Source organism: Gymnogyps californianus, chromosome 1 (assembly GCF_018139145.2).
Source record: "Gymnogyps californianus isolate 813 chromosome 1, ASM1813914v2, whole genome shotgun sequence".
Lineage (NCBI taxonomy): Eukaryota > Metazoa > Chordata > Aves > Accipitriformes > Cathartidae > Gymnogyps > Gymnogyps californianus.
Genome location: NC_059471.1, coordinates 84,421,909 through 84,448,582, shown reverse-complemented (window position 1 = coordinate 84,448,582; position 26,674 = coordinate 84,421,909). Strand labels below are relative to the sequence as shown.

Here is a 26,674-nt window from a genome sequence, read left to right as displayed (position 1 = left end):
TGGTGCTCAATGATCTGCTGCTCTGGCGATGCCTCAGCCCAGGATGAAGTATTGAATGCTTCAACCTCAGCCCAGGATGAAATGTTGGATGCTTCAAGCTCCTCTGAGTCCTCTGAGCACATCAGGCTTCCTCGGACGCATGTATGCATGTGTGTGTGCGTGCATGTGCTACTCACCATGCCCACGGAGCAAAACCAAGCAGCCGCACTAGGTACGTGATGCGGCAGTCCCTGACTGTGCCCTTTAGACATAGCCTTCGTGGCAGACATGGTTGCCATTGATAAGGCTGAAGGTGGCCAGGGAATGGTTGGTGCTTTTGAGGGAGGTCATTCGTGTGGTGCTCCTGGCCATACTCTGGGACCGGATGAGGAGGCGAGCTCTGCAGCAGAACAGCTGGTTGTTGAACTGTTTCCGAAAGCTTTTGCTGAGCAAGTAGAGAGCAAACGGGTTGACACAAGAGTTAGTGAATGCCAGGATCCGAGCGCAGATGCTGAAAATGAAATGCAGCACTGAGGTGTCCACCTCTGAGTAGTGGTAGGACCGGTATAAATAGATGATGTGAGTAGGAAGCCAGCAGAAGGCAAAGAGGCACACAAAGACCAGTACTGTCCTGGCCAGGCGCTTACGGGATTCAATCTGGAAGAAGAAAGAGAAATGCAGATTAGCAGCTATTCCTAGCTCAGACCAGTAGCTAACTATTTTTCCCAGTGCTGCAGCTTTGGGGCCAGTGCATGGCAGGCGGGCACGGCCAGAGCAGGGTAACCTGGACTGCAGGTGAACACAGAGTCAAGAACCCTCCTTGTCTCTCCTCAATCCCCTTCCCCTAAAAACAAGTAATTTTGAAAATTTATTACTTAAGGAAGTAGTCTTTCCTTTCCTGTTTAGAGATAAAATTCCAAAGGCTTGTCACTTCTTAAAATCCCAGCTCAGGCAACAAAAGTGCGGACACCTGCATTAGTTATCCACCTGTAATATATACAATCATATGTAATTTATATATATTAACTTATTATTATTACTATTATTTTTATTAATTATGGGGTAGAGGTCTGGGATATTTCACAGAGCCCAGAGGCTGGACTTTCTGCCTTGGGGCCATGTGGTATATGTACACAAAAGTGCTGCCAACAGCTCATGGCCTTAGAGACCAAGTGCAGCACTCAGAGGCCGAAGGAGCCAGAGAAACCAAGAGAGGAAATTCTGTACTCGGAGAAACACTAAGGCAACGGTGAGGTGGACACTTCAGCTGAAAGAGCTGGGGCCAGAAGGAGAAGGCAGATGTAGGTGGTGAGTAGGTGGATGACCACCTCTCTTAGCATACTTTGAGCTTTGTCAGGGAACGGTGCTTTTACAATGTCAGCTAGCACGCAATATAACCTTCATGGAGACAAGCCACACTTTTGTTTTACTTACGTGTACAGGCTTGGAGTCAACCCAAAGGTATTGCTCAACCGAGGGGAGCTGAGGTAAACCGTACCTTGTCTTTTGTTCACCAGTGCTGCACACTAAGATAACAATGCCACTGAAAAACACATCTTTCTTCCTAATGAAGACAAGAGCCATGACAGAGGTCACCCAAAGGGAGAGGACAGAGTTGCCTAGAAAGAACTGCTGAAATACCCTGCTCCCTGGGACAGATTGCGCAGCTAGAAGTTTGCAGGCACGGAGAGTGTAACGCCGCTGGCTTTTGAGGGCTTCATAATGTTCTCTTCTCTGGTAATCCCTGCACCTCTTCCCAGGCACTCCTAGTGAATTTGTTGCAGCCCACTCCCTATATCTGAGTAGGACCTGAATGGCCTGAAACTGCCCCTAGCCCCAGCCCTGCTGCCCTTGTTCCTGCCCTGGTGTGGCTGCGGTGCCTGGCCAGGCTCCTGGGACACTTCCCCATCCTCACTCCCCTTCTGAGCTGCACAGGTACATCAGAAAGTGAGCAGCTCACATTGGCTGATCTTTCTTCAGGACAGCTGCAAGCAGGGAGAAGGCAGAAGAGACCTGACAAGCTCGTTTTGACTTTATTTTGTGCCCCCTTAACAGCACCAACTGAAAATCAGCCATTGAGCTTAGGAAGGGTTGACATGTACCAGATGATAATGTCTCCAGAGAGCGGGCTGAAAATTAAATCCTTTGAGAAAGGGCTCTCCTTGGCTAAACCATATATTCTTTTTAAGTGTATCCTTAATTTGATATAGGGCTATTGAGGCCACATCTGCACTATAAAGAAAGGAAGCAACGCAATAAAGAAATCGATACCGGTTATCTCAGATGGAGACCTATAGCTCCTGAATGCACTGCAGGATGGGAATGATGGACTGACGGTGCTAGACTGCAGCCTGGCCTTTTGCTTTCTTTAGAGCTCTCTCCCCAAAACCAAAGGAAGAAAGGGCTGCTTTTACTACTCACTTTATCGTTACTAATCAAAACAGTCATCGAATCAGCAGAAAAATGGCCTGCAGGGGAAAAAGATTTACACACATTCAGAAGGTGAAAAGGAGAAGGATTTCAGGGATCGCACATCATTTAACAGGCAGAAAACACAGCTTTCCAGCCCTGCTGTTTCACCTTAGCACCTGATGGCTGTGTGAGATGATTGCGTTAGGTCAGCCTAAGGTGGAGATGTCAGCTGGGTGCAATTATATGGACATCTGTTCAGCTGAAGAGTGGCTTGTGTCAGTTTAGCTTAGGTTGAAGCACACCTCAGTTGAAAGGAAGAGGTAAGGTAAATAAGGTAAATATGTCAAGGTAAATAAGTTGTTTAGAAACAAGTTACTCTGCTGTTGCTTTCCTATTTGGTCAACCTAAGGCTCAGATGCATTCAAATTTAAGCACTGACCTGAAATACCCAGTTGCTCATGCAGGATTTGGATTTCCCCTGGAGATGACTCTTTTTCTCTCCAGTTGCTTACAAAAGGAGCAGTCAAGAGAAAACAGTCTCCAGTTGAAAGGCTGGAGTTAAGCTGGCCAAATCCTGGCTAAATCCCATCACTTAGTTCAGGACTCACACATTTTCGGCCACACATTTTCAACCAGAGCATGAAACTCACTTGTAATACATGGGTCCCAGCTGAGCCAGCCCAACTGTGAGCTCTGCAGTGGGATGGTTTGGGGAGTTTTATAAAAAAAACACTCAAGAGTGACAGTAGCAGAAGTAGCTCTGCTTTCAAGGGTACAAAGGGAAGACTGTATTATTCTGGAGAAAATGGCCTACTTACATAAATCAAAGACTGTCTTAAGGTAAAACCTGAGGTTACCATCTATTGGACCAGAAGAAGATTGACCAATCTGACTTACTAGAGGGCAAATAACAGGTGGACAGGTTATTTTGTCCAACACCACTCCCCTCTGGAGACAGCAGAAAAAGAGGCATTTGTAGAAGGAGACCAAAGGGTTTAAGGGAAGAAGCCAGGACTCTTCTTTTTTCTTGAGTCTTCACACTGCAAAGACCATGCTATCCACAAGACGTATAACTTCAGTGCATCTGTCAGGACCCCACACCATCCTGCTCTGTCCTCCTTCCTGGGGACCCTGCGCCCTACCCACCACTGTCCTCCTCTGATCTCCTCTGATCTCCACTCCCCCAGTCCCTCTCTAGTCTGTACTGATTTCTCAACACGGCGCAGCACCAGCAGACGACAGCTGGCATCGCCACTCGCACGGAGATGCTGTGTGCCTCCCGCCCTGACCGACTGGTACTCCTGGCCCTGGGGGGCCCTTGCAGAAGGGGCTTCCCCCACCTCCACTCCCCCATTGCTGTGTCCCATTCGCTTTTCAGGCCAGAGGACTGAATTACAGAGCCAGCATTTCCTTCTGTGTGAAGAGGGGCTGCTTCGCGAGCAAGGCTTTATCCAAGGTCCTCTCTCTGACAAAGCAACTTTGAGAAGTTTTGATTTTCTGCTGTGTCACCCCTCAGCTTCAATCTCCAGACACCATCCCCAGCTCTGCCTCTTTCCCTGCATCCTAGTCAATACCTTCCCAGGCTTTGGCATGGGTCTCCTGCTGTGTTTGCCATGGTAACCACCCTGCCAAAGTCTCTGAACTCAGAAACAGGAGAAGATGCTTTAACTGTTTAGCGCTGTGCCATGGCTTGTGTCAACCATTTTAGTTCTTTTAGCCCACCTAATCTATTAAAATTAGCACAACAGGTGCAGTCTGTCCCACTGTAAATTTCCCTTTATGTACGCGCACTCTTTACTCCCAGATCACAGGGAACGTGGATTTTTGAAGAAAGTCAAGTCTCTACCTGTTTCCTCACATGCACGTTTCCTTCCACAGGGATGTTGTAAGCACTCCGGATCAAATTCTTAGCAATGAAATAATAATATACTGAAATGACAGATAGGGGAATGATATAAAAGATGAGAAATGATGCCATTGAGTGAATTTTGGGATGCAGCCCATCAGAATGCGGGTAGGGAGCACAGCTGATGAAGGTTTTATTGGTCCCTTTGTCATGGAAAGGGTGCAGATCTGAAAACACTGCTTCAGGGATGGCAAGCAACATGGATACAATCCAGATTATAGCAGCTCTCACACAAATCTTCATCAGTGCATGGGATGCTTGGATCTCCATCGGCCTTACTATAGCTTTATACCTAAAAAATAAAAAAGAAAGGAATAATTTATTGACCTCAACACTCAGGCATTGTATTCTTGCTCATCCCTTCCATTCAGAAAAAAATCCCAGACAAAATCCTTCTTTACTCAAGACTGGGAATTTTTTTCTAGTGTTTTAAATTTCGATGCTTTCAACAGTTTTCTCATTTTAAACCAGAGCCACTTGTCGTGGGTCTGTTCAGTTTCATGTGTATTGATTCGCATTTCATTTAATTTGTAATTAACCCAACAAAGTGTGGTGCTGCCTGACATTAATATGTATGTGTCCAAATAGCATTAAAATAGGAAGTGCAATCATAGACTTCTCTTCAAAAACATACAGCAGTTTACACCCCTTCACAGAATAGTGTTGAAGGAAACAGGATGGAGGTTTTGCCACACATTTCATTTTGAGCTGTGAGCACGCTGGCCTCCTGTAAGCCAAATCTTATGTCTTCTCAAGCTACAAAGAATATGTTGCCCATTTTAGTTGCTGTTTGGTGGTGTAGCTGGCAATTAACAGTTGTCCATAACTCAGTGCACCCAGACTAAGTAGCAAGAGCTGCTAACTGACTTTCTTGAAGAAAAAAAATTATTGCTTGCTATGCTAGATATGTAGAGGACTTTTTGTGATCTGCAATTTTTCTTTCATGATTTCAGCCTTTCAGAAAATTGTACTTAGAATCCAAGAAAATGAAAGAAGCAAACTTATTTGAGTCTGGTGTGTATAATGAGAGGACTGGAAAACAGAAGAGCTTCATATCTGCTGGAACCCGCTCTGGAAGGAGTGTACACTCCAAGTAAATCATGATTCACATGTGTGTTTAAGGATCACAGCAGAAGAAAAAAAGATAATTAGTAAGGAATATCTACAGGTTTCATAAATTATTAATTAGGGTCATTATCATAACAGTTACAATCTGTTGGATATTTTTCCAGGATCTACCTCACACTGCCCATGGCCCGTTTGGTCCCTTGGTCACTGTTGGCTCCCTGGGGATGATGGGTGCCTGGGTCGTAGGCTGTCCCAGCCTGCTTTTGGCATGGCAGGGTACATCCCCATGTGGCTGCTCTGGGGTCTGTTTCTAAGCTCCTACCAGAATCCCGGCTCTTTCAGCCAGCCGAACTGGGCACTGGGGCGGGAGCAGAGCTAGCAAGCGTAACAACCTGTCCGAGACCAGGCAGCACACAGCAGGGTCCATCTCTCTGGCAGCCCAAACCAGGGACACTTCATGTATGCACTTGATTCCCCACGTACTATAGCCTGCATTATCCTAAAGCTCAGCATTTCAGAGAGAAGTCTATCAGTCCTGCACTGTTTTAAGTGGGTAATAATTGCCTTATTTGCAGGATAAGCACACATTCAACTGCTAGGTATAAGCAATACCCTGTTCAGCATGCCTGTCCTTTCCCTCTATGTATGTATGTATATATGTGTGTACATGTGTCTGTATTTTATATACATACACATATATTGATATGCATATATTTTATACATATACATGTACATACATGCATACTTAAGTGCATACATACTTATATTTACATTTATTTATATTTACTTTTATAAAGACTGTATCTGGACATCTCATCATTTGCAGATGTTTCTTCATACAATCCCACAGGTGTCTTGTGTAGGTGATTTTTTTCTTTAATGGACTGCAAACACCTTGCTCAATAGTCTTCTGTTTAACCATTTATTCTCCAAGCTCTCCAGCTCCCCTTTATTCCTGCTATACAGCTGCAGCAGCCAGACACAGTATTTTTCAGGCCTGCTTAGCACCTCTTTAACTTGCATTCTGAAGCTGGGGATTGAGTGGTGTCATACTACAAGCACAATCTTCCAGTGCAAGATCATCATCTCAGGCGAAGAAAATCACAGCACTTAAACAAATATGATGTTACAACTGTTGTAGTAATAAAATGGAAGAGCTAGGCAGATTACTAAGACAATGTAGCTGAAATAGCTCAATTTGTAGTCTGATTCACCAGTTATATATTATTGACAGAAACACTAGCTAACTGAACATCTTCAGTAAACCCTAAGGAAGATAAATGCAAAAGGAAATTAATTACCTATCAAGATATTAATGAATTTAGTTAATTTAAAGGTATTTCAGCAGGTGTTTATTGTATGCTTATCAACATGGCATGTTAGTATAATTATTTCAGGGATTTTTTTTACATAATGTAGCCAACTGAGAGAATATTTTCCAGTATTAATTTCCAGTAACATGAATGAATTGAAAAATACAGAGAAAGAGAGATTCTGTTTTATTTTTATTAACATTAATAGAGTAGGGAGAGTCAGAAAATGAATCCATTTTAAGTTATTAGTACATTTTAATTAGAGATGGCATTTCCAAACAATATAATTTTGAAAGATCATAATTAGAAATGGCTTGGAATTAGGCATCTAGTTTATTTTTTTAAAGCCTGTTACAGCAGATATAAAAGAAGATCTGAGAGATGGCTTGCTTGCAAGGGGCTCAGTGTAGACCCAAGTCATGAGGTCGAAAGCACAAAAAGATAAAACAGAAAAAACAAAGCTAGAAAATAGGTTTTGAAAATGTAAGTCCTCAGATGTAGGAACACAGGTAGATATTTTCTTAAGAGCTCGACAATTGAATCAAATTATTTTGCTGACTATCTGCATGACTTCTTTGATGGTGGGCTAACTTATTCAGAAATCTTCAGTAATCTATGTTATCCTCTGAGTATTAATACTTAATTGATCAGTATTGATCTGGTGGGAGTGTCCATTTCTAGCCACCTTGCCGATCCATCTATGAGTCTCCCCCCAGCTTGTGTCTCAGCAGCTCTACTCTCCCACACCAGTTCAGGTTCAGGACAGCAGCTGCATGGGCTGCTCTGTGTAAGGGCATGGGGGAGCATGCACGAGTGATCGGACCCCTGGGCTGGGGCTTGGTCTGGGAGACCACTGGAAGATTTGCCTGTGGTCGGTGCTCAGGGAGTGAAAAAGCTGCACCTCTTGGTTGGTTTCTGAGTGGGGCTCAGAAACTCCTTCACTCCTTTACTTTTCCACACCACTTTCCTGATAGGGTCAACCCTGGATTTTATAATTTATTTGGCATTTCTTAAGAACTTCCGCAAGGTAGACTGGATTTGAGCAGCAGCTGGTCCTGTTTTTCAGCATCTGTATTTCCAGCTTGTGTGTCAAATATTATTTCAAGCTTTCCACAACTTTGTCCTCTGCAACTTCTTTTTCAATGAGTTAGCCTGAGGCACATAACTTTCCCATATTTAACATCCCGCATTTGAACAATCCAATCCACTTTGAAAGTGACATTGATGAATATGCCTATATACCTCAGTGGAGCCATGGACCTAGGTGGCCAGCTGAGTGAGCCCTCATGCCAAGGTCTTACAACAGCATTATTTTTAACCCATGCAGTAGCACGGGCTCTGAGAGTACATGTCACGTTGCATGCTCAGCTTGTCTGCAGTAGATCCAGACATGGCCCTGGATTTGTCACCTCTGCTGCTCTCACATTCAGTCTCTAATTATTGTTTGATATCACTTTTTTTCAGCTGAACTCCTTCCCCAACCCGCTTTTAAAGAAATTTTTGAAAAAGATTAAAAACCAAAGGTATGATTCATGCCCTACAATAAAGGCCAAAACTTAAAAGGAAAAATATGCCTTCTGAAGATTCAGTTGAATAAAGAATGATACAGTCAAGAACTTGTGTCAACTCTAATCTCTCTCCAGTTGTCAAACGGCCCAGATGAAAATGACTGCGTTACCGACCTGATAAGAAATATGAAAGAGATGCTGACCTTTACTACTGCTCAGTCTTTGAACTTCTTTGTTCCCACTGTGCTTGTGAAGCAGCAAGCTGCCTCGTGCACAGCGGCCACCAATGACCTTCTGGCCGCGATGGATACCAGTGATCTCCGTGTCTCGCAGTCTTGTTCAAAGAAGCCCGCACAAAGAAATTACACATGGGGCTATCTTAAGTTCAATTAATATAATCACAGTTCACGAGGCACCGTAAGGATTTACCCCATAGGGCAATCCTTCCCTCCACCAGCCATGGTGACTCCGGTGCTGTCCCTCTTCTCCAGGTCAGTCTCCAGGCCTCCAAGAGGAGCCTGGTGATAGGGTTGCTTCAACCCAGAATGCCAGAATTCAATAAAATATAATGCAGGATCACTTCCTAACCCAATCCCTAAAATTCATGGGTGATTGGTAGGAGCCCACAGAGTGTGTGCCCCTCCTTTGAATACTGGAAAATGTCTTATATGTCTCTCAGGATCTCTATCATGCTCATTGGATAATTGTTTCTCACAACCGAAACTACTGAAATGACCATAAACCGCTAAAATATGACACACACAAGGTTTTTCCGTGGTATATACTTTTCCCACTGAGCTCAATATGCCAGGGGGAACTGGAAAACTATGTCATTATCCTTGTGTTAATAATAATGTAACTAACGATAACACCACCTAATGTACTCTAAAACTTTGACTATGCCAACTTTGGTTAATACCATACACTTAGCTCCAAAGCCCCAACTTCAAATATAAACACAGAAGTAGCTTTATCATGAAAAAGACAGTTACAGATATACTCCTCAAAGACACAGATCAAAATAAGGCCCCAAATGGATGCCAAAGTTTCCTAGATGCACTTTCTCTGCTGGTGCAAAATATTTTAGCCTTCTTTGTGCTCCTCAGCTGAGCCAAGAAAATACACTCCAGCTGAAACATAAACAGACTTTGCCCTCAAAGCTATATTGGCTATACATTCCTAAGCATAGAGATATGAAGGGTTGTAATTTTGCTCTCACACTGGGGAAGAAAGGACCTTATCCTTAAGGCAGCAGCTCCAGTGCACCCCTCGTGTTCTTTTACTGTCACCTTCGTCCACTTACTTGTGCCTGCTACAACAGCCACAAAAATTAAATTAAAACAACTAAAGCATGGGAGGAAAATCAGATGCTTCCCTTGGATTTTAAATTAATTTAGCTCCATATGTCTCACTGTCTGGTTTTTGGTTTTTTTAGGGAGTTAACTTTATGTTGTGTGGGGAAGCTGGTGTTGTAGGCAGCCTTAGCTTGCTTTCCTGTTTTATGTTTGCTTTGTATTAATGCCTTTCCCCCTTCCCTTATGTCAGCAATTAAAACTAATATAGATGGCTCATACAACAGCCCTCATTGTATATCTGGTAGATACAGGCTGTGAAAAAAGAGAGAGGCTTTTTTAAGCTGGGAGATACCACCTTCTGCAGTGTCTTTACAAGTGGTAGGTCAGTAGATCTTAACTCCAACCAAAATAATTTGTGTCCTCTGTAATAACTGCAGTTGCTGCCAGTGGCAATGGGAAAGAAACATCCCTCCCTCATGGCAGCGAAGGCGGTTGGTCACACAGGTAAGTGGCTGTCAGAGATGTTCCTGGTGACCGAATATGACAGCAAGAATTGTATACCAGCTATGTGCCGGCCACTACATCGCTCTTATCTATTGAATCTGACTTAAGAAGAGGCACTAAGTTGCTTTCATAACTCTTTCTTCCTTACTTTTTTTCAGCAGTAGGACTGTAGCAAGAGGAAATGGCTGAAAGAGCCTCTGCCACAGAGTACTGCCCTTTTTTATCGCAGTCCTTCCAAGCATGCCTATCTTCCTGCAGCTGAACTTCACGCTTGCAAGAAATACAAGAAGAGAAAAAAAATCCTCCCCATCCTTCCTACATAGAAATGGGACACTGCCCCTCCAAAATGAATTTGCAGGAGTACTTAAGTTTCAAGGAAAGTTTCCTCCAAATAGTCTCATCCATTACTATGTCCTACACTGTTTACATAAAAAGATCCTGGGCCCCATTCCTGAATTTGTATAATGGTTTAAAAAACCAAGTGCGTTAAAACCTGTTCAAACAAAATGCCCGCCCTTGCTTCATTACCAACCCCACTGTTTAGACTGCACCAGGCTGGCGGAAAGATTTGCCGTATTGCTGCTTTCTGTTTTTTCTCCAAAGTGAGAAATCCACTTACAAACTTTGGATCTGTTTAAACTGAGCTCTATTTTGAGATGTTGGGCTAATGTGAATGTGAAACTTAAATGAAAAAGCAGGGATTAGTTGGAATGGACTGGTGTCTTACAAAAATAGTCATGTAACTTGCTGTGAAGTGAAAACGCTGAGTTCTTCCCAGCTCTAGAAAATGAGCTCCTGAAATTGCCACGACTTCCTATTGTAATGATGAAAGAACTGCCTCTCAGTCAACACGTCCCCATATTTCTTCTGTTCCCACCTGTAACCAAAAGAGGGAGAAAAGATGTGCAATTCACAGTTCCTCTGATCCCCAGGCATCTGTTCCCATTTGTAAGCTTAATGTGCTCACATTGATCTGGTCTTGGCCCATGCATAGACTGAACGAAAATCTTCTCATTAAAATTTTGTAATTATGTTCTAGTAGCATCACATTATTGTTTTGCCCACATAATATGAAGGACTGGCTCAATTACCATGCAAAAAAAGCCTCAAGCAACAGAGAAAAACTTGATGTTATGCAAAAACTGCATAAATGAAGCACGTGGAGCCTTGTTGAGTGTGAAGCTCCACTTGGAAAGCAAAGAAAAAGTCTTACTACATATCTGAAGAAATTTATGAGAAATGCAATGCCCCGAACTTTCTTTATTGTTTCCACCATGAATGTTATGAATATTTATAGCTCTGAAGACAATTCAATAAATCCACAAAATTGCTAGACTGTCTAACCCATCAACACACTCCGACAATCTATTCTGGGTCTATCTGCTTTCCACATACTTAGTTAAGATTATCATTATTCTGCATGATTCTTGGGTGAACATCTGTTATGAAAATCTTTACTTTAGTAAATTGCATATGGGCACAAAGACATCTCTAATGGGCTAGTCTTACATATGTTGGCAGGTACTGCCTACTTTCTCTTTTTATTAATTAATATTTAAATGAAAAGAAAAAGGAGGCATTGATGGAAGTGGCATAATTCTCAGTTTTTGAAGTGTGTGTTCAAATTTCAGTCTGTATACCTGCATACTGCTACACCATCCTGGAATCTGGACAAATGGGAATTTCAGTCCAGGAATGACTAAGGTCAAAACTGAGACAGAGTGTTTTAGAGACCATTGAACTGCACTACACACTGGTGAAGGAGAGCTTAAATAGTAACCATTTGATAGTGAATGTGCTATTCCTAATCATGACCATCCAGAGCATGAAATATTTCAGAAATTAACTATACATATGGAAAACAATGAATGTAAAGGTTGCTGCAGGAAATAGTGGGAGTCCCATGGACAATGCTCTCCTTATTAGAAAGACCCCCTTTGCACCCAGGGCATTTATTCCCTGTAGGTGATCTTCAGCCAAGTCTCTGAATGAAACTCTGATCCCAAGTTAAAGATTTCAATGGGGCCAGCCTCACAGTTTGTCACAGTCCTTGCAAATGGATGTGAGACCTGCTGTCTGAAGGAGGAGTGGGACCCATTCATTTAAAAACATCCTTTGACTTCAAAACCAGCGAGTTCCCTCACACAGCCAATGCCCCAGCTCCTCATCACCAGCTAATCGCTGTGCACATTTCTACGTGCTCAGCGCCCAGTACAGTCAGAGGGACGTGCCTGCTCATGCCACGTGGCACCAGATCACATGCTGGTGGAGCAGCTTGCTGGTGCCGGGGTTGCAACGTGGTGTGCATCCGGAGCGGAGCTGGGAGGGCTGGTGCTGGCACTTGGGCCACCAGGCATGGGGAGGAGCAAGCCCTGGTGATGCTTTCCATCCAAGGCTTTGCTATCTCAGCCCAAGTCTCCAGGGTTGTCAATGGCATGGGACCGGGGGCTCTGTGTGCCTGAGGACTGAACTCTTACCAGGGCAACTAAAGCTGGGGCTTCAGACATGAACCCCTCATCGCACTAGACAATCAGCCTTATTTCTCCTGAAAGCACCACCTTTGGTGCATAAAAACAGCGTCACTGGGTAACCTAAACACAAGGCATAATTGCTGGATATCGCACAGAGCCAGTTATAGAAATAGGTTGGTGTTTCTAAAAATGGCAGCTTCTCAACCCATAAAGTCTTGCCTGTGATGTGCAATAAATCAATATTGTACCTTGTTCTGACAGAGAAAGAAGAGTTTATCATTGACCTAAAAATTAGCAGTTTCTTAAGCTATAGCAGCTGTGATGTGCTTATCTTAATTTTGTGGAAAGAGAATAAAAAGCTATAAATATATATATGTATGTATATATATATGGAACTTTAGAGAAGCAGGTTTCCTGAAGTTAAAAGCAGCTGTCAGATCAACTGACTGGGAATATAAATGTAAAGGGGGCAATGCTAACTATACACTAGTAGCTGACCCCTGGCCTCCTCCCTTGTCTCCCCCACCTTGCCCTGAAAAAACTGTGCAGGGAAAAAAGTTGCTCTGAATAAGAGAAAATGAGGAGTCATGCTAAAACCTCAAAGAAGTAATAAAAAAATCAATATACAACAGATGGGAAAAAAAGCAAAAGTAAATGGCAGCAAGTATCGAAGTTTAAAAATGTGGGTGACTGATAAGGGAAGCTGGAGGAGCCAACAAATTATCAAAGGTCGCTGTGTAACAGACAAACCTGCATTTTTAAATACATCAGGAACAAAAAAAATCAGTAAGTCAGGCATACACGCAAATGGTGACGATATGAACAATGATGAGACAAGGTGAAAAGCAATGACTAGATATTTGTCTTCAAGACTAAATGTGGAGGAGGCGTCTATACCATGTGTGCAGTGCTATAGATGTAGCAGAAAACTCGTCAGCTGTATTAAAGAAGATGTGAGCCAACATCTGCTAACACAAACCACTTTCACAGCAGCAGGCCTGAATAATTTACACCTAGGAGTATTAAAGGAACCAGCTGGGGAACAACTGGTGTTAATTTTTTTACAAATCTTGAAAAACTGGAGAAATTCCCCAGAAGTGGAGAACTGGCTCCAAAGTTGTGAAGTTCAGGGTGTGACCAAGAAAACTGCAAGTATTTGGGCTGCCCAAGGCCAGTTGTAGATAGAATAATGAGAGGTTAATCCTACTAACAGATCACAATTAATATGTCTGTCTTGTTTAATGCACAGCAGATGTAGTTGCTTTTCTTTATATTGTCACAACATTATAGGTGATGTAAAAAGGGTGTGGCGTACAAGGGAGGCGCAGCCTGCATGGGCACGTTGGCATGGGTGACCGTGCATGTAGATATGCACATGTGTGTGCCAGGGCACACGTGGTCCTCCCTCCCCTATCCACGCCCATGCAATACCTGCCCTTCTCCCATGCGACAAGGGTTAAAATTAACAGTCCTGGACTGGGAGGGGGGGCCGTTGCAGGTGGGGACCCTGAGCCCCACGGCCTCCCCTGCAGGTCCTCAAACATGCCGGTAAAAAGGTAGCAGTTTGTGGAGCCATTTCTAGCCTAGGTCCTGGGAACCTACTCTAGCTGCAGTGTTATTTTTTGCGTATATCAGCTGCCTTGAGCAGGCTATAAAACGTTTGCTGGGAAAGTTTGCAGATAACACAGTGGCTGACCAGACTCTAAAAATATTGTAGAGTCATTGGGATAAATGGCCATAGTCTAACAGAAGCCATGTTAGCTCAGCCAGGTGTAAAATAGTATATCTAGGACCCAAGTGAGCAGATTATGCCAAAAAATTAGCGATCTTTCAAGGAAAGAGGAGACCAAGAGAAGACATTGGATCATCTCTTCTGCACTTGACAAAATGAGATATCCTGTGTCATGGCTTTAGTGTAATCAGTACCCGAGCTAGCTAGTATAAAGCTAAGTCAGTTATATGATGCTTAAGTCCTTTCTGTGGCTTCAGTAAACATAGGTGTTATAAGAGACCATCACCTCCATGTGAACTTTCAGCTGCATGTTGGGGCTGAACAATCTAGTGCTGTCCCTGACTGCTGTTATCATAGAATCATAGCATGGTTTAAAGGTCATCTAGTCCAACCCCACTGCCATGGGCAGGGACACCTTCCACTAGACCAGGTTGCTCAAAGCCCCATCCAACCTGGCCTTGAACACTTCCAATGATGGGGCATCCACAACTTCTCTGGGCAACCTGCTCCAGTGTCTCACCACCCTCATCGTAAAAAATTTCTTCCCTATGTCCAACCTAAACCTACCCTCTTTCAGTTTAAAACTGTTGCCCCTTGTCCTGTCACTACAGGCCTTGGTAAAAAGTCCCTCTCCGTCTTTCTAATAAGCCCCCTTTAAGTATTGAAAGGCTACAATAAGGTCTCCCCAGAGCCTTCTCTTCTCCAGGCTGAACAACCTCAATTCTCTCTGCCTTTCAGTTATGCTATTAGTTAGATTATTATGCAGTGGTTAGAGGTCAGATGAATTTTCATTTGAAATATGACATAAGTTCTAAGCAGTGAGGACAACAGCATGCTGGAGACACGAGGGGGACAGGGTGATATGTGCACCTTTAGTCTGAATACTCAGAAAGTTGCCTGGTGTCACTGAAAAGATCTGTTTTAATCCAAATCCTATGAGATATTCAGCAGCCTCTGTGCACGAGTGCAGGCAAGAAATGCTGCTGAACTGGATGGCTAGTGCAGCTGGTGCTGGTCCAGCATCTGCATCTCTGGTTCTTCCAGGTCATTCGACTGTCCATGTCTAAATCTTATGCTTCAGGGCTGTCTGCAGGTGTGAAGAAACAGTTTTTCCTCTCAGGGTGTCGTCGTACTGTTTTCTGTCCCGCTTTCCCACAGAGCTGCAGAGACTGGCCATAGGCAGAGAGCAAGGCAAGGACAGGATGGCCAGAGCTCTGAGAACAATTCTCCCTATGGTGCTCCACAGTCTTCTGCAGTCTGGTTAAACTGATCACCAGCCTGGTGTCAGGAGGGGATTTTTCTGCAAGGGACTCAAGCTTTCTGCTTTCTCTACAGCATAGCAATTGGCTCGCTGCTAGGATGTCTTCTGGTGCCTCAGCACTGTGAGAGACCCAGGCACCGTCCTCGTTTTCCGCCTCAGGGCACAGGTTGGTCTTCTGGACACCAAAATCCCCTCCTGAGGTCGTACGCAGCAGGCAGTGGGGGGGGGGGATCGAAGAGCCTGCTACAGGCAGGAGCTCAGACAGGATCTTATGGCCCATGGTGTCCTACATGGTATGGGGTGAGATGGGCATGTGGGTACAGAACTGGTGAGAAACAAGGTGTGGGGACTCTGCAGGGCTAGCGGTGGAGTCTCTTTTCAAAATAAAAGGAAAACAGGTTATTGCAAGGGCTGTCTGTGAGCAAAGCAGCTACTGGATGTTTCACTGCATGTACAGGACAGGCTGTGCCTGCTTCTTCTTTTTCAGCTCAACTCCCTTCTACTCTTCTCAGCCAGGCTGTTGTCCACATCTGAACACCAGTAGTAACACATGAACCGATGGGACCACCGTGAGCTCGCCTCCCTGCAGCGATGCTAACGTCCCAGCCCACTGTGTTCAGTCTGACACACAGTCAGCAAATTCTCCACGGCCAGTCGCTCTCCTTATTAACGGTGTGTACAGCACCTTGTACCATGAGACCATGACAACTGATTGGGGTTTTTAGGTTTTACTGAAATGTAAACAATAGGTAATCCAACTTTTCTTCCTTTTGATTGCTTAAATATTGACAGTCTCCAACACATTAGCACTGACTCTAACCTCGGATTTGTGCACCGGTCCCACTGATATAAATGGGAGCTCTAATGCTCCTGGTTATAGAAGTGCATCTATTGTGTTTTGGCCATCTGCTCGGGCTAATCAAGATATTCAGAAAGTTTGTGCTGTTTGATCTGTTTCTCTTGGTGCAAACAGATGCAGGGGCTGAGCAAATGAGAGCTAAAACCAAGAGTGTTAAGAGTGTTTATATTATATTGACACAGTGGCCAGCAACACAGGATCTAAGGCTCTGTACATGGGCTGAAAGAGATACACGTATCTCTCTCTGCATGTACCCTGTGCCATCAGCACGGGAAGAGCAGCAGCACGGACAGTGTGCCAGCAGCAAGGGTCGAGGAGGGGCTGCCCGGTGCTTCAGTGGGAAGGAAGGCTTCGGGCTGGGGTCCGAAGCCCCTCCAGTTTTCTTCCCTGGCTTGGAAGTACTGATGTTCTGGCTGAGATCTTGTCAGTGGATCCAAAATGTACGCGTGGGGGTATCATTCTGCTGACTCACATCGACCGGATTAGAGGCTGTCTTGCTAGTTCAGAGAGTGGCTTTCTCCACCACCCTCTCAAAACCTTCCCGAGGCTGCACAGTAAATTACAGCACAAGTAAATTGCTCCAAAATAGTGCCTTAGTGACCTGAAGGGATTTCATGAATGCTGTGACTAGACTGCCCAGAATAAATTCATAACCATTATGGACCTGACACTTTACAACTGATGGTATTACAAAAAAAAGTGTCACTGTGTAAATGAACTCAATGGAAATCTGGTTTGGCTTTCTATAGCTTTATTTTAGGTGGCATGCTTCCCTTAATCCTCTTGTGGAGACATAAACCAGTGATTGTAAAATAAAACAAATGAACTGACATGTAGATATTACTTCTCCTCTGGTATTGTACATAATATTAATAGCAGGGGCTGGAGACATCCATATCACAGAAGAGATGAGTCCATTAAACAAAGATTTTTGCATATTTAAAAGTATCTTTCTAGAAATTCTGGATTTGTTTCTTTCCTTCCACCACCCTTTTTTTTTTTTTTTGAGTTTGAAGTTTTTTATGCCTTAGATAAAAAAACTGTCATATGAGTTCAGAGGAACATCAGAAGTTGTGGCTGTGACCCACTCCAAGGGACCCAGTGCAGCTGGAAGCACTGCAGCATCCCTGCATACATCCCTGCACCCAAGCACTGAGGCCAACATTTCCGAAGCTAACGTCCTCATTTCAGGTCTCCCACATGACTACAATTCCTGCTGTCTGCAGCTGGTCTTACCAATGTAAGCCACCTAACCTCATGTGAAATGTCACCCCATGTGTCTCACTACACTGTCACTCCCTTCCACCACAGGCCCGCAGGCAGCTCCGGCTGGCAGGCATCGCTGCATTTCTCCGGCGCTAAAATGCAGATAATCCAAGGTGCTTAAAGTAAAGATGCTGCTTGTAAACTCCAGTTATGCTTTACACTTTCTCTGCTGTGTGCTTGTACAAATAGCATTACTTCAGGAAGGTTTCACTGCATGAGCACCAGGGCATTTCGATTTTTTCTATGTCAGCAAAACAGTGGGGAAGTATGATCAGTGCTTGACAGCTTGGGTAATTCAAATGCAAATGTATAAACCCTGTCAGTCATGGGAGAAACAGTCAATTAAATAAAGACATCTCCCATGACAAGGGCAATTAAATGGGCTGCTTTTCCTCTTACTGTGCAAAGATTTTCCTTAATTTCCTGTCGCTTGCTGAGCCAGCCTTGGCTTTTCTGCCTGGGCTAGCGGCCCAGGTGTCACCGCTCTCACAGGCGCCTCTATACCCCTTCCCTTTGCACCCAGGAGGAGGAGGGCAGGCCAGCGGGTGAACCCAAACTCCCTCTTTGCTAGGATGAAGTGAGCAGTAGCTGAAGAAATCCGCTGCCTCGACAGAGCAGAGCAGCAGGGCGGACAGATGTCCTTCCCCTGCCAACCTCATTTACAGTCCTTCTAAAACACACAAACACGCATACACACGCATGGGCTGCTTGTTTCCTTGCTCTTGTATACTCAGCCCTGGCGCCTTATCACTCATGGAGGGTGGCTGTAAGCACACCACAGGCCTTAACCCCCTCCTGGCTGCTCTGCAAATCTGCCACGCTTGCAGGAGAACAGGTCTTGCCGACAGCTCCCACTGCTCCTGCAAATGCAGCTAGACAGATGCAAGCACCATGCAGCCAGCGGAGTAGTCCCACAGAAAATATATTTCTAATATTGTAACTCTTTTTTGCCCTTTCTCGCACACTCTCTCAACTAATTTAACTTTAGCCTGATGTAATCTCATGATTGTACACAGAGCCAACCTAAGCACCCAGGGATCCTTTGGCTATGCCCTACCTAACCAAACCTGTGCAGGCATGCTTGTCTGCATCCATGTGCACGCAGAGCGCCTTGCAGGCTGGGAGGCTCCCACTGCAGGAAGAGCTGAGATCAGCAGTTTGTCCCTCTGTTTCTCCTTGAGAAAAGTTTGCAAGTGAGCAGTCAATCCTCTGGACAGCCACTAGGTCTTGGTGGGTCAAACTACTGAGCAGCTTTAGGTTGCTCTGTGTTGGAGGTTGGCACTTAGCTGAGTGTTTCAGTTACCAGCAGATGATAGATTTGGTATTATTGACCCTGCCTAACACACGGGAAAGCAGAAATGGAAAGAATAAAAGTGTACCTCAGGAAGGTATACCTTGTGCCCATGATGTGGGCTGTGCAAAAATCTGTTAGAACTAGGCCCCTTGTTTTCAGAAGGTGATCCAAAGCAATCGAGATGATTTGTACAATTGTCGGAACATGTAGCATAGGATTCTCACCACTCTCTCATGTACTGTATCTGCCCATCACACCTACCCACTGCCTTTCATCTAGTGTTTCAATGGTCACGTCTTTGGAAATGACCCTGTTGTATTAGACTCCAATGCTTTTCTTTTCACAGCAGATTTCTGACCCCTGCGATGCCAGGTCTCTCTAGGCATCACCATGATACCTTCAGTAATGCCAGCAGTTGTTCCCACTTGCTTTTGTCAATGGAAGGACACTGGAAGTGAAGGGGTTATATTATTATTTTTTGCAGATGAATTACAGACAAAAGGTCTGTGGTGCACTGACAAATCTCCCTTTCCTTGGAGACAGTGCCGTGTGGAGCTATTCACAGCAGATGGTTTAGGTGGTTTTTTCTCTCCCATGGTCTATGGCTTTGATTCATGAGAACAGGGACATTCACGTGCCTCATGTGAGCCTCTCAGGTAGGGTTCACATCACTGAACGTTAACCATCTCAGATATGGGCATCTAATCTGTGCTAAACAGCAAGGCTTCCTCTATACCCAAGGAGAGAGATAGGTATCCTGACATGGTAATTTACCCTGTCTCCTCTGGAGGCATCTGTTCCCATGGACCAGGGGACACCTTGCTGTCTATCCTGGAGTGGCTCCTCACCTCAGGCAGCAAGAGCCAAGTGAGATGAGCCATGCCTGAGCAGCGTTACCTGCTGGACTCCTGAGTCCTCGTGTTACCCTGGTCTCACCGTCATGCCTCTGTCTTTTTGCAGGTGTTTCCCTGCAGGGCTGAGCTGCCACTTATCTGTTGCCGTGACGTTGTGCAACGCCACGTCTGACCTCGGCAATGGTTGTCTATGAAACCACCCCAGGTGCCAGGCTCAGCATCTCCCTGCCCCGGGGGCCACAGCAGGGTATTGGGCTGCCAGTGCCTTCACAGACCCAGGCAGGCATCACCATGCCGGTCACAGTCAACTCGCATCTTGGAAGTTTTCCCTGTACGTTTTAAGTTTATTTTCCTAATGATACTGACATGATTAATACTGGGGCCTAGAGTTCAAGGTGACAGTTTTAAGAAAATAAAGATAGACTAATGGGCTGTGAACTGACAAAATATAGACTGTATTATTTTGTAACAAAATTATCCCAGCACTGCTGTTAATATACCAAAACAGAAACTTTAGCAAACATAATAGATAAGGGCCATTTGTGGTTCAATGCACAGCATTTAAGATTCATAGATCTAAAAAAGGTAAAAGTTTTGTTATTATCTCCTTCTGCAGTGGACAACAGATGCATTAGAAGAGGGCAAAATGATCCCTTGGAAGTAGAAACATAAAGTCTTCTCCCACATGCATGCCTGTCTCCATTATAGCGAAGTGGCATTGATAAGTGTGGTAACATTTGATCACCAGCGCAGCACGATGGTAAACAGGATCCAGATAAAGCTGAAGTTCAGAATTTAAAGTCACCAAACCCCAGGCTTCCAACAGCTGCTGTTTTCTTTTCTGTTCGCTCACTTTAGGCAAAAAACGCTATTGATGTGCTGCTCAGTAAAAGCATTTGCAATGTTTACTTCATGTGGCACGTGATCAGATAGCAACAAAACTCTCTGACATAATCTTCTTTATGATGCTTTTTTCTTTTCCTGACACCCCTTAAAACAATTTACTTTACAGCTTTGGAAAGATAAGTTTCCTGGAGAAATACTTATTTTCCTAACGTTTTCTTCGGAGCAGGCAGGGGGGATCCAGCCACCACATGAAACTCAGGAGTAAAAGTGTAGGTGGTCCTTTATTAGGGAATTTGTGCAGTTTTCCTATTTTCCCAACACTTTTAGAGCAAATTGCTTGAAGACTTTTGTCTACATATAGGCCTGTTTGTCATCTGCTATTGGGGCAGACAGTGCTATTTTTATACGCACACCAACATGGAGGAGTTAATAAACATATTGACCATTCTGTCTCTGAAACAGTATGGAGTCATCTGCTTTCATTGAGACCACATACTGTATATTGAAATAGGTGTATGAACTACCTTGAAAACTGAACAAAAATAGTCTGATCTTTTAAAGTAGGTTAGGAGGAGAGACACAGAGTGGCATGCAAGGGACTACCTAAAGCAAACCTAGTTTCACTTCTTTGTGACCAAGAAATACAATCTCCGGGTCTGTTTTGAACAAAACAAAACTGAATTTTTCTCATTGGAAATCTTAGTACTTCTGTGAGATTTTATAACTTTAGCGTGATGACAATGTATTCCTTAATCTCTTCTGAAGCATCCAAATTAGAAACAAAATATCCTGGCGTCTCTGATGTACACAGGAGTTTCTATAAAAGCCAACAGTCTAATAAACGCTTAAAACCTTTCCAGAAAGGTAGGCTTCTTCCTTCCAAATAATGTTCAAATTAAAATGTCTTTTGAGTTTAAATCTGAATGCTCTGAGACAGTTTTCCAAAGCCTCACAGAAATCTAAAATACAGCTGGCTTATTAGAAGCATATAATTTGTTAAAGTCAAACTTATTTTCATATATTCTAAAATAGCATAGCTATTACATGTTATTTTTACCAAACATAGTTGGAAGACAAAGTTTCTGAACCAACAGCACAGATCAGTTTTGATTGGATAAGGGGCAAATGGTTCAATCAAGGGAAATATACTGGCTATAGCTAACTGAGATTCCTGGCTTCAGGCATCCTCATTTGAATATTTGGAACTTATTTCATGCAATATTGCCTCACATGTAATTAGCCTTAAGGAAGCAAGCCACTAGAAAGAACTGATTCTAACTGTACTTTAAATTGCTGCTCCAGTGCCTTCACACTTCATGAAATATGGATCAATTATCTTTTTGGCAAATATGAACATGCAATCTTTTAACAGAGCTTCATCAACGGTATTTTCTCTCTCGGTCTTTAGCTTGAACTGCTCTTGTTTTTCTTTTAATTAAGCTAGACTATTAGCTAAACTGCACAAACATTTAGTTTAGCCTAGAAAAAGTATCCTGTGTTCGGTCTGCATCCTCCTCGAGTTGTGTGCTCATAACCAGTAGAAATTAACTGAAGTTGATCTTTTTCCCTCATTAGGTTAAAAATATACATGTTACCTGAAAATATGCATTCATAATCGTGCATTTTATGGAGTTGGAATTATGCAGACTTCTTTTCAAGGCTACAGCAGCCAGCTTACCTGTCAGCTGAGAGAGCAGTGAGAGTAAAGACTGACACCCCTACAGAGGTGAGCTGTATGAAGGGGATAAGTTTGCATCCAGTTCTGCCGAACAGCCACTCATCAGCAAGGTATCTGCTGGCATCCACGGGCACACAAGTCACTAAAAGCAGCAGGTCTCCCAGAGCCAAACTGGAGATGAACAAATTGGGGACATTTCTCATGGATTTCACAGTACAGAAGATCTTAATCAAAGTGATATTGCCAATAAGGCCTATCAAAATGATGATCCCGTAGATCGTGGGGATGGCGTAGAGGAATGCTGGGTAGAACCAGTCATCACTGAGGAGGGAGAGGTTTGCACTGTGGTTGACAGAGATGTTGTAGAGAATGAAGTTATCTGTTTCCAGGTCTAGCAGAAGGCACTCTCCAGATGCCATTGTCCTACTTTGCTCTTCTCAGAAGACAGCTTTCTTCTTTGAAAATCCTCAAATAAATTGCTTGCTTTAATTTTGCTGCTCCTTGCTGGCTTTAAACAGTCAGAAGAGTTTAAAAGTCATATCACTTTGTGACACATCTTGACAATAAACAAACCAAAAAGCAACTGCAGCTTGCTCAACAGTACTGTTTCCATAAGGTGACAGGAGAACATCTTTTAGCACAGTTTGAATCCTGAAACTTGCCTTTTCCTCATTGACTTGTCTCGCTGTTAGGTATTCCTCAGCTCTGGAAGGCCATTTATCAAATTCAAAGACCAGTAAGTGGGAGGCATTTTCAAAACGGAGGCTCGTTAAATTCCCAGCTTCAGGTCTGCCGAGCAGAACCGAGTCCGAAAAAAGGGAACTGCAAAAAGCAAGAACTTTTGGTAGTTGCTGTCACGCTGCATTGCCAATCTCTCCCGGCTTTCAGCACCTGCGCTCGCCAGCTGGATTTAAAGTGAGGAAAAAGCAGGGCTCCGCCGACGGCTCGGATCCCATAGGCAGGATCTTCTGGACGTCAATTCTTCCCCTGCTTCCCATGATGAGAGCAGGCTTGATTAAGTGACTGCGGTAATTCCCGGGGAGCCGCCGGCGAGCGCCGGAGAATGCCAGCCACCTACTGGACAATCTCATCACTGTCTGGGTGGAAGGGGAAATAAAAAACACATCAAAATCACCGTTAACTCTTTAGACCGGGCGGGGGGGAAGTCTGCTCATTTGTAGCTCGTGAGGTGAGGTTCGCTGCCTCGTCAAAAAAAAAAAAAAAAAAGAGAAAAAAAATTAGTTTATTTCATACTGCAAATAACGGGATCAGAAAAGCAATCGCACCTTCTTAAATAAGAGCACACATACTTTGTTTGCGCTCCGGTATTCAATTGTTCCGAAGAAAGACAATAATGATATGAAGCCAAATTCATCCCCCGGGGCAAATGAACTGAATAAAGCCAATTAAGATAAAATCGACATCGTAGTTAAGGTAGGCAAATGACTGTTAGCACTATGCACCTGCAGTTAACCAAGGAAGCCTTGAACTCTGCACATTTTTTGTTAATGTTTTAATTTGGAGGTAACAATAACGAGGGACAAAGTTTATTGTTAAATGCGATCATTTCTATTTATGAGGTACCCATCATACTGGCATCTATAGGTAATGCATGTTTAGACGCAGCAGAGAGATACTTGCTTGGCTTACAACAGTCTGAAAATGCTCTTTCTTAGAGCTTAATTAAGGTATAACTATTACTGACGCCTTACTGCTTTATAACAGGCTATTTATGATTATATACAAGGACTTTCTGGACTGCGGAGAAATACAGTTAATTTGGAAACCAGCCTGCAGAAGTAAATGAAGCTGTAATTTACATTTCCCCTTGCAACTGCTAATTTTTACAGGCAAAAGAATGTTTTACCAACTGCTAGAATTACTTGGAAGCGAGAGGGGGAGGTGATTCAAATTGGGCATTAAAGTGTGATCACTGGTTTCTAGATAAAGGAAGCATTTCAGGACACGATCTGGAAAATCTCCAGGCACTCGGGAGCCATGTCCCAGGGTGGGATTCTGAGCAGAAGACTTCAGTAGCTGTTTTTCTGCCTCATTCTTGTGACCCGGGTCAGTGTTTTCAGCTGCTTTGCCGCTGTTCTATCTAAGTCAACAAAGGACTTATGTGTACCCTTAATTTTAAGTAGGGTGTGCTGGTTTTGGCTGGGATAGAGTTAATTTTCTTCATAGTAGCTAGTATGGGGCTATGTTTTGGATTTGTGCTGGAAACAGTGTTGATAACACAGGGATGATTTTGTTATTGCTGAGCAGTGCTTACACAGAGTCAAGGCCTTTTCTGCTCTCACCCCACCCCACCAGTGAGGAGGGTGGGGGTGCACAAGAAGCTGGGAGGGGACACAGCGAGGACAGCTGACCCCAGCTGACCAAAGGGATATTCCGTACCATATGACGTCACGCTCAGCATATAAAGCTGGGGGAAGAAGAAGGAAGGGGGGGACGTTCGGAGTGATGGCGTTTGTCTTCCCAAGTAACTGTTATGCGTGATGGAGCCCTGCTTTCCTGGAGATGGCTGAACACCTGCCTGCCGGTGGGAAGTGATCAATGAATTCCTTGCATGTGCATCTTTTGCTTTACCTATTAAACTGTCTTTATCTCAGCCCACAAGTTTTTTCACTTTTACTCTTCCGATTCTCTCCCCCATCCCAGCAGGAGGGAGTGAGCGAGTGGCTGTGTGGTGGTTAGTTCCCAGCTTTGGTTAAACCACGACATAGGGCTACTTACATTTTTTTTTTAAGCCAAACACCCAAGAGAGTGCTGTGCTGAAAGCTCGAGGGAACAGAGGAGAAGCCAAATTTTCTGCTACTCCTTTCAGGCAAAAGCCTGCTTTTAAAAATAGACCTGAGGTTGCCACCATTAAGGCAGAGGACGCAGAGCTACTGTGCACTGTCTGATCAGGGTGCACAGGTGAAAGAGCTTTGGTGGGTCAGGGCCAGCTCTGCGCAAGGCTGCCAGGTTGGGTAGAGGCCAGCTGGAGGCAGCGCTGTGTTCGGCACAGCAGGATGTACTGAAGGCACGGAGAGGCACCATGGAGCTACTGAAGCAGCCCAGCCACTTCGCATGGTGGGACACCTCTCCCAGAACTTCGCCCAGGAGATTTGGGAGTCTGGTCAGAGGGGCTGCATGACAAAGGGATGCATGCTTCCCCCTCTTTGCTTTCTGAGCTTTGGGATAAAGCGGAAAGGACATTGCTGGAAGAGAGAGGAAGAAGTGGGAGCAGCCACTTGGTGTAATCCTGATGGGCACCCGTGCCCAGCAGCCTGGTCAGCAGTTGGCAGTGACCTGCTCGGAGTAGGAGGTGAGACCAGAGACCTCCTGTCGTCCGTTGCCATTCAAATGGCTTGGTGACTTTGGGATTTGTAAACCCACCGCTCAGAGACATAATAGCTCTCGCTCTCATCATGAGCCTTTATTCTTCCAGATGGACAACAAAATAGTCTCTTTGCCAAAAACCCTCTAATAGAACCCCTAAGTCATCATTCACCACCACTTAAACTCTTCTACCTGAAATCACTCATACTGTTACATAGCAAACTATGTGGGGTGAGCAAAGCGAGGGAAGGGAAGTAATGCTGGAATCACTTATCTTCCAGCAGACGGTGGTGTTGATCGCTCTTCTTTTGAGGTGAATGTAGGCAGATCACCATGTCCCAGGTGTCTTCATCAGTGACAGAAGGGGCTCTCATGACCTCTGGAAGTATTCACTTTGCCTTTACCTTTGCAAGGCTGATATTTCGTTCCAGGAAGCACTTCAAGTCTACAGCTACAGCTTTCTAATTTTTGGTTCTGACAAGCCCAGGCTTCAGGTTTTAGGACAACCTCTTTTGGCCACAGAGAATGAGAAATTGAAAAGACAAATGCAGAAAAGGAAAAAGAAAACCCCAGATCCTGTGAAGCTTGAAACTTAGTTTAGATTATAAAAACATTCATTATTTATGTTAGATGTAATAGCCTGTTTCAGGGCACATGACTACTACCAACATGAAGGACACAGGTTCTATTCACAATTGCCTAGCCTGCAGACGTTCCCCAGAAGTAACTTAGAAATGTTGAGAATGTTTCACAGAGATGTTTTTGTCTTGTCATAAATTGCATATGAGAGGTTTTGCTTATTATAAATGGTGTACCTTTTTCATCTTGTCACTCCAGCATTTATCTTCCCTGAGCAGGCACAATGTCTGGACATTTGTATGACCATAGCCACCTCTGCTGTAGTGTTCATTTCAAGCTCCCAGGACTCTCTCCAAAGGAAGGTAAGCATCAATATCCATATTTTACCAGTGGAGTAACCTTCATGCACACACAAAAAAAGAAGTGACTGGCACAAAGTTACTTAAAAGGCTGTTGGCAGAGTTGTGAATAGAATAATGCAGATCTCCCAAGCCTGGTCCTGCATTATAATGGTTTTCTGTT

At 44.1% G+C, this 26,674-nt stretch overlaps 1 protein-coding gene across 1 annotated transcript; it reads right to left on the bottom strand.

Moving 5' to 3' along the window:
- Nucleotides 1-243: 243 nt before the first annotated feature.
- On the bottom strand, nt 244-22,665 carry GRPR (gastrin releasing peptide receptor). Its single transcript, XM_050914914.1, has 3 exons — nt 22,247-22,665; nt 4,238-4,589; nt 244-636 (listed from the first exon to the last, which is right to left on the bottom strand). The coding sequence occupies exons 1-3, from the start codon at nt 22,663-22,665 to the stop codon at nt 244-246; spliced, it is 1,164 nt and encodes a 387-aa protein (XP_050770871.1).
- Nucleotides 22,666-26,674: the final 4,009 nt, after the last annotated feature.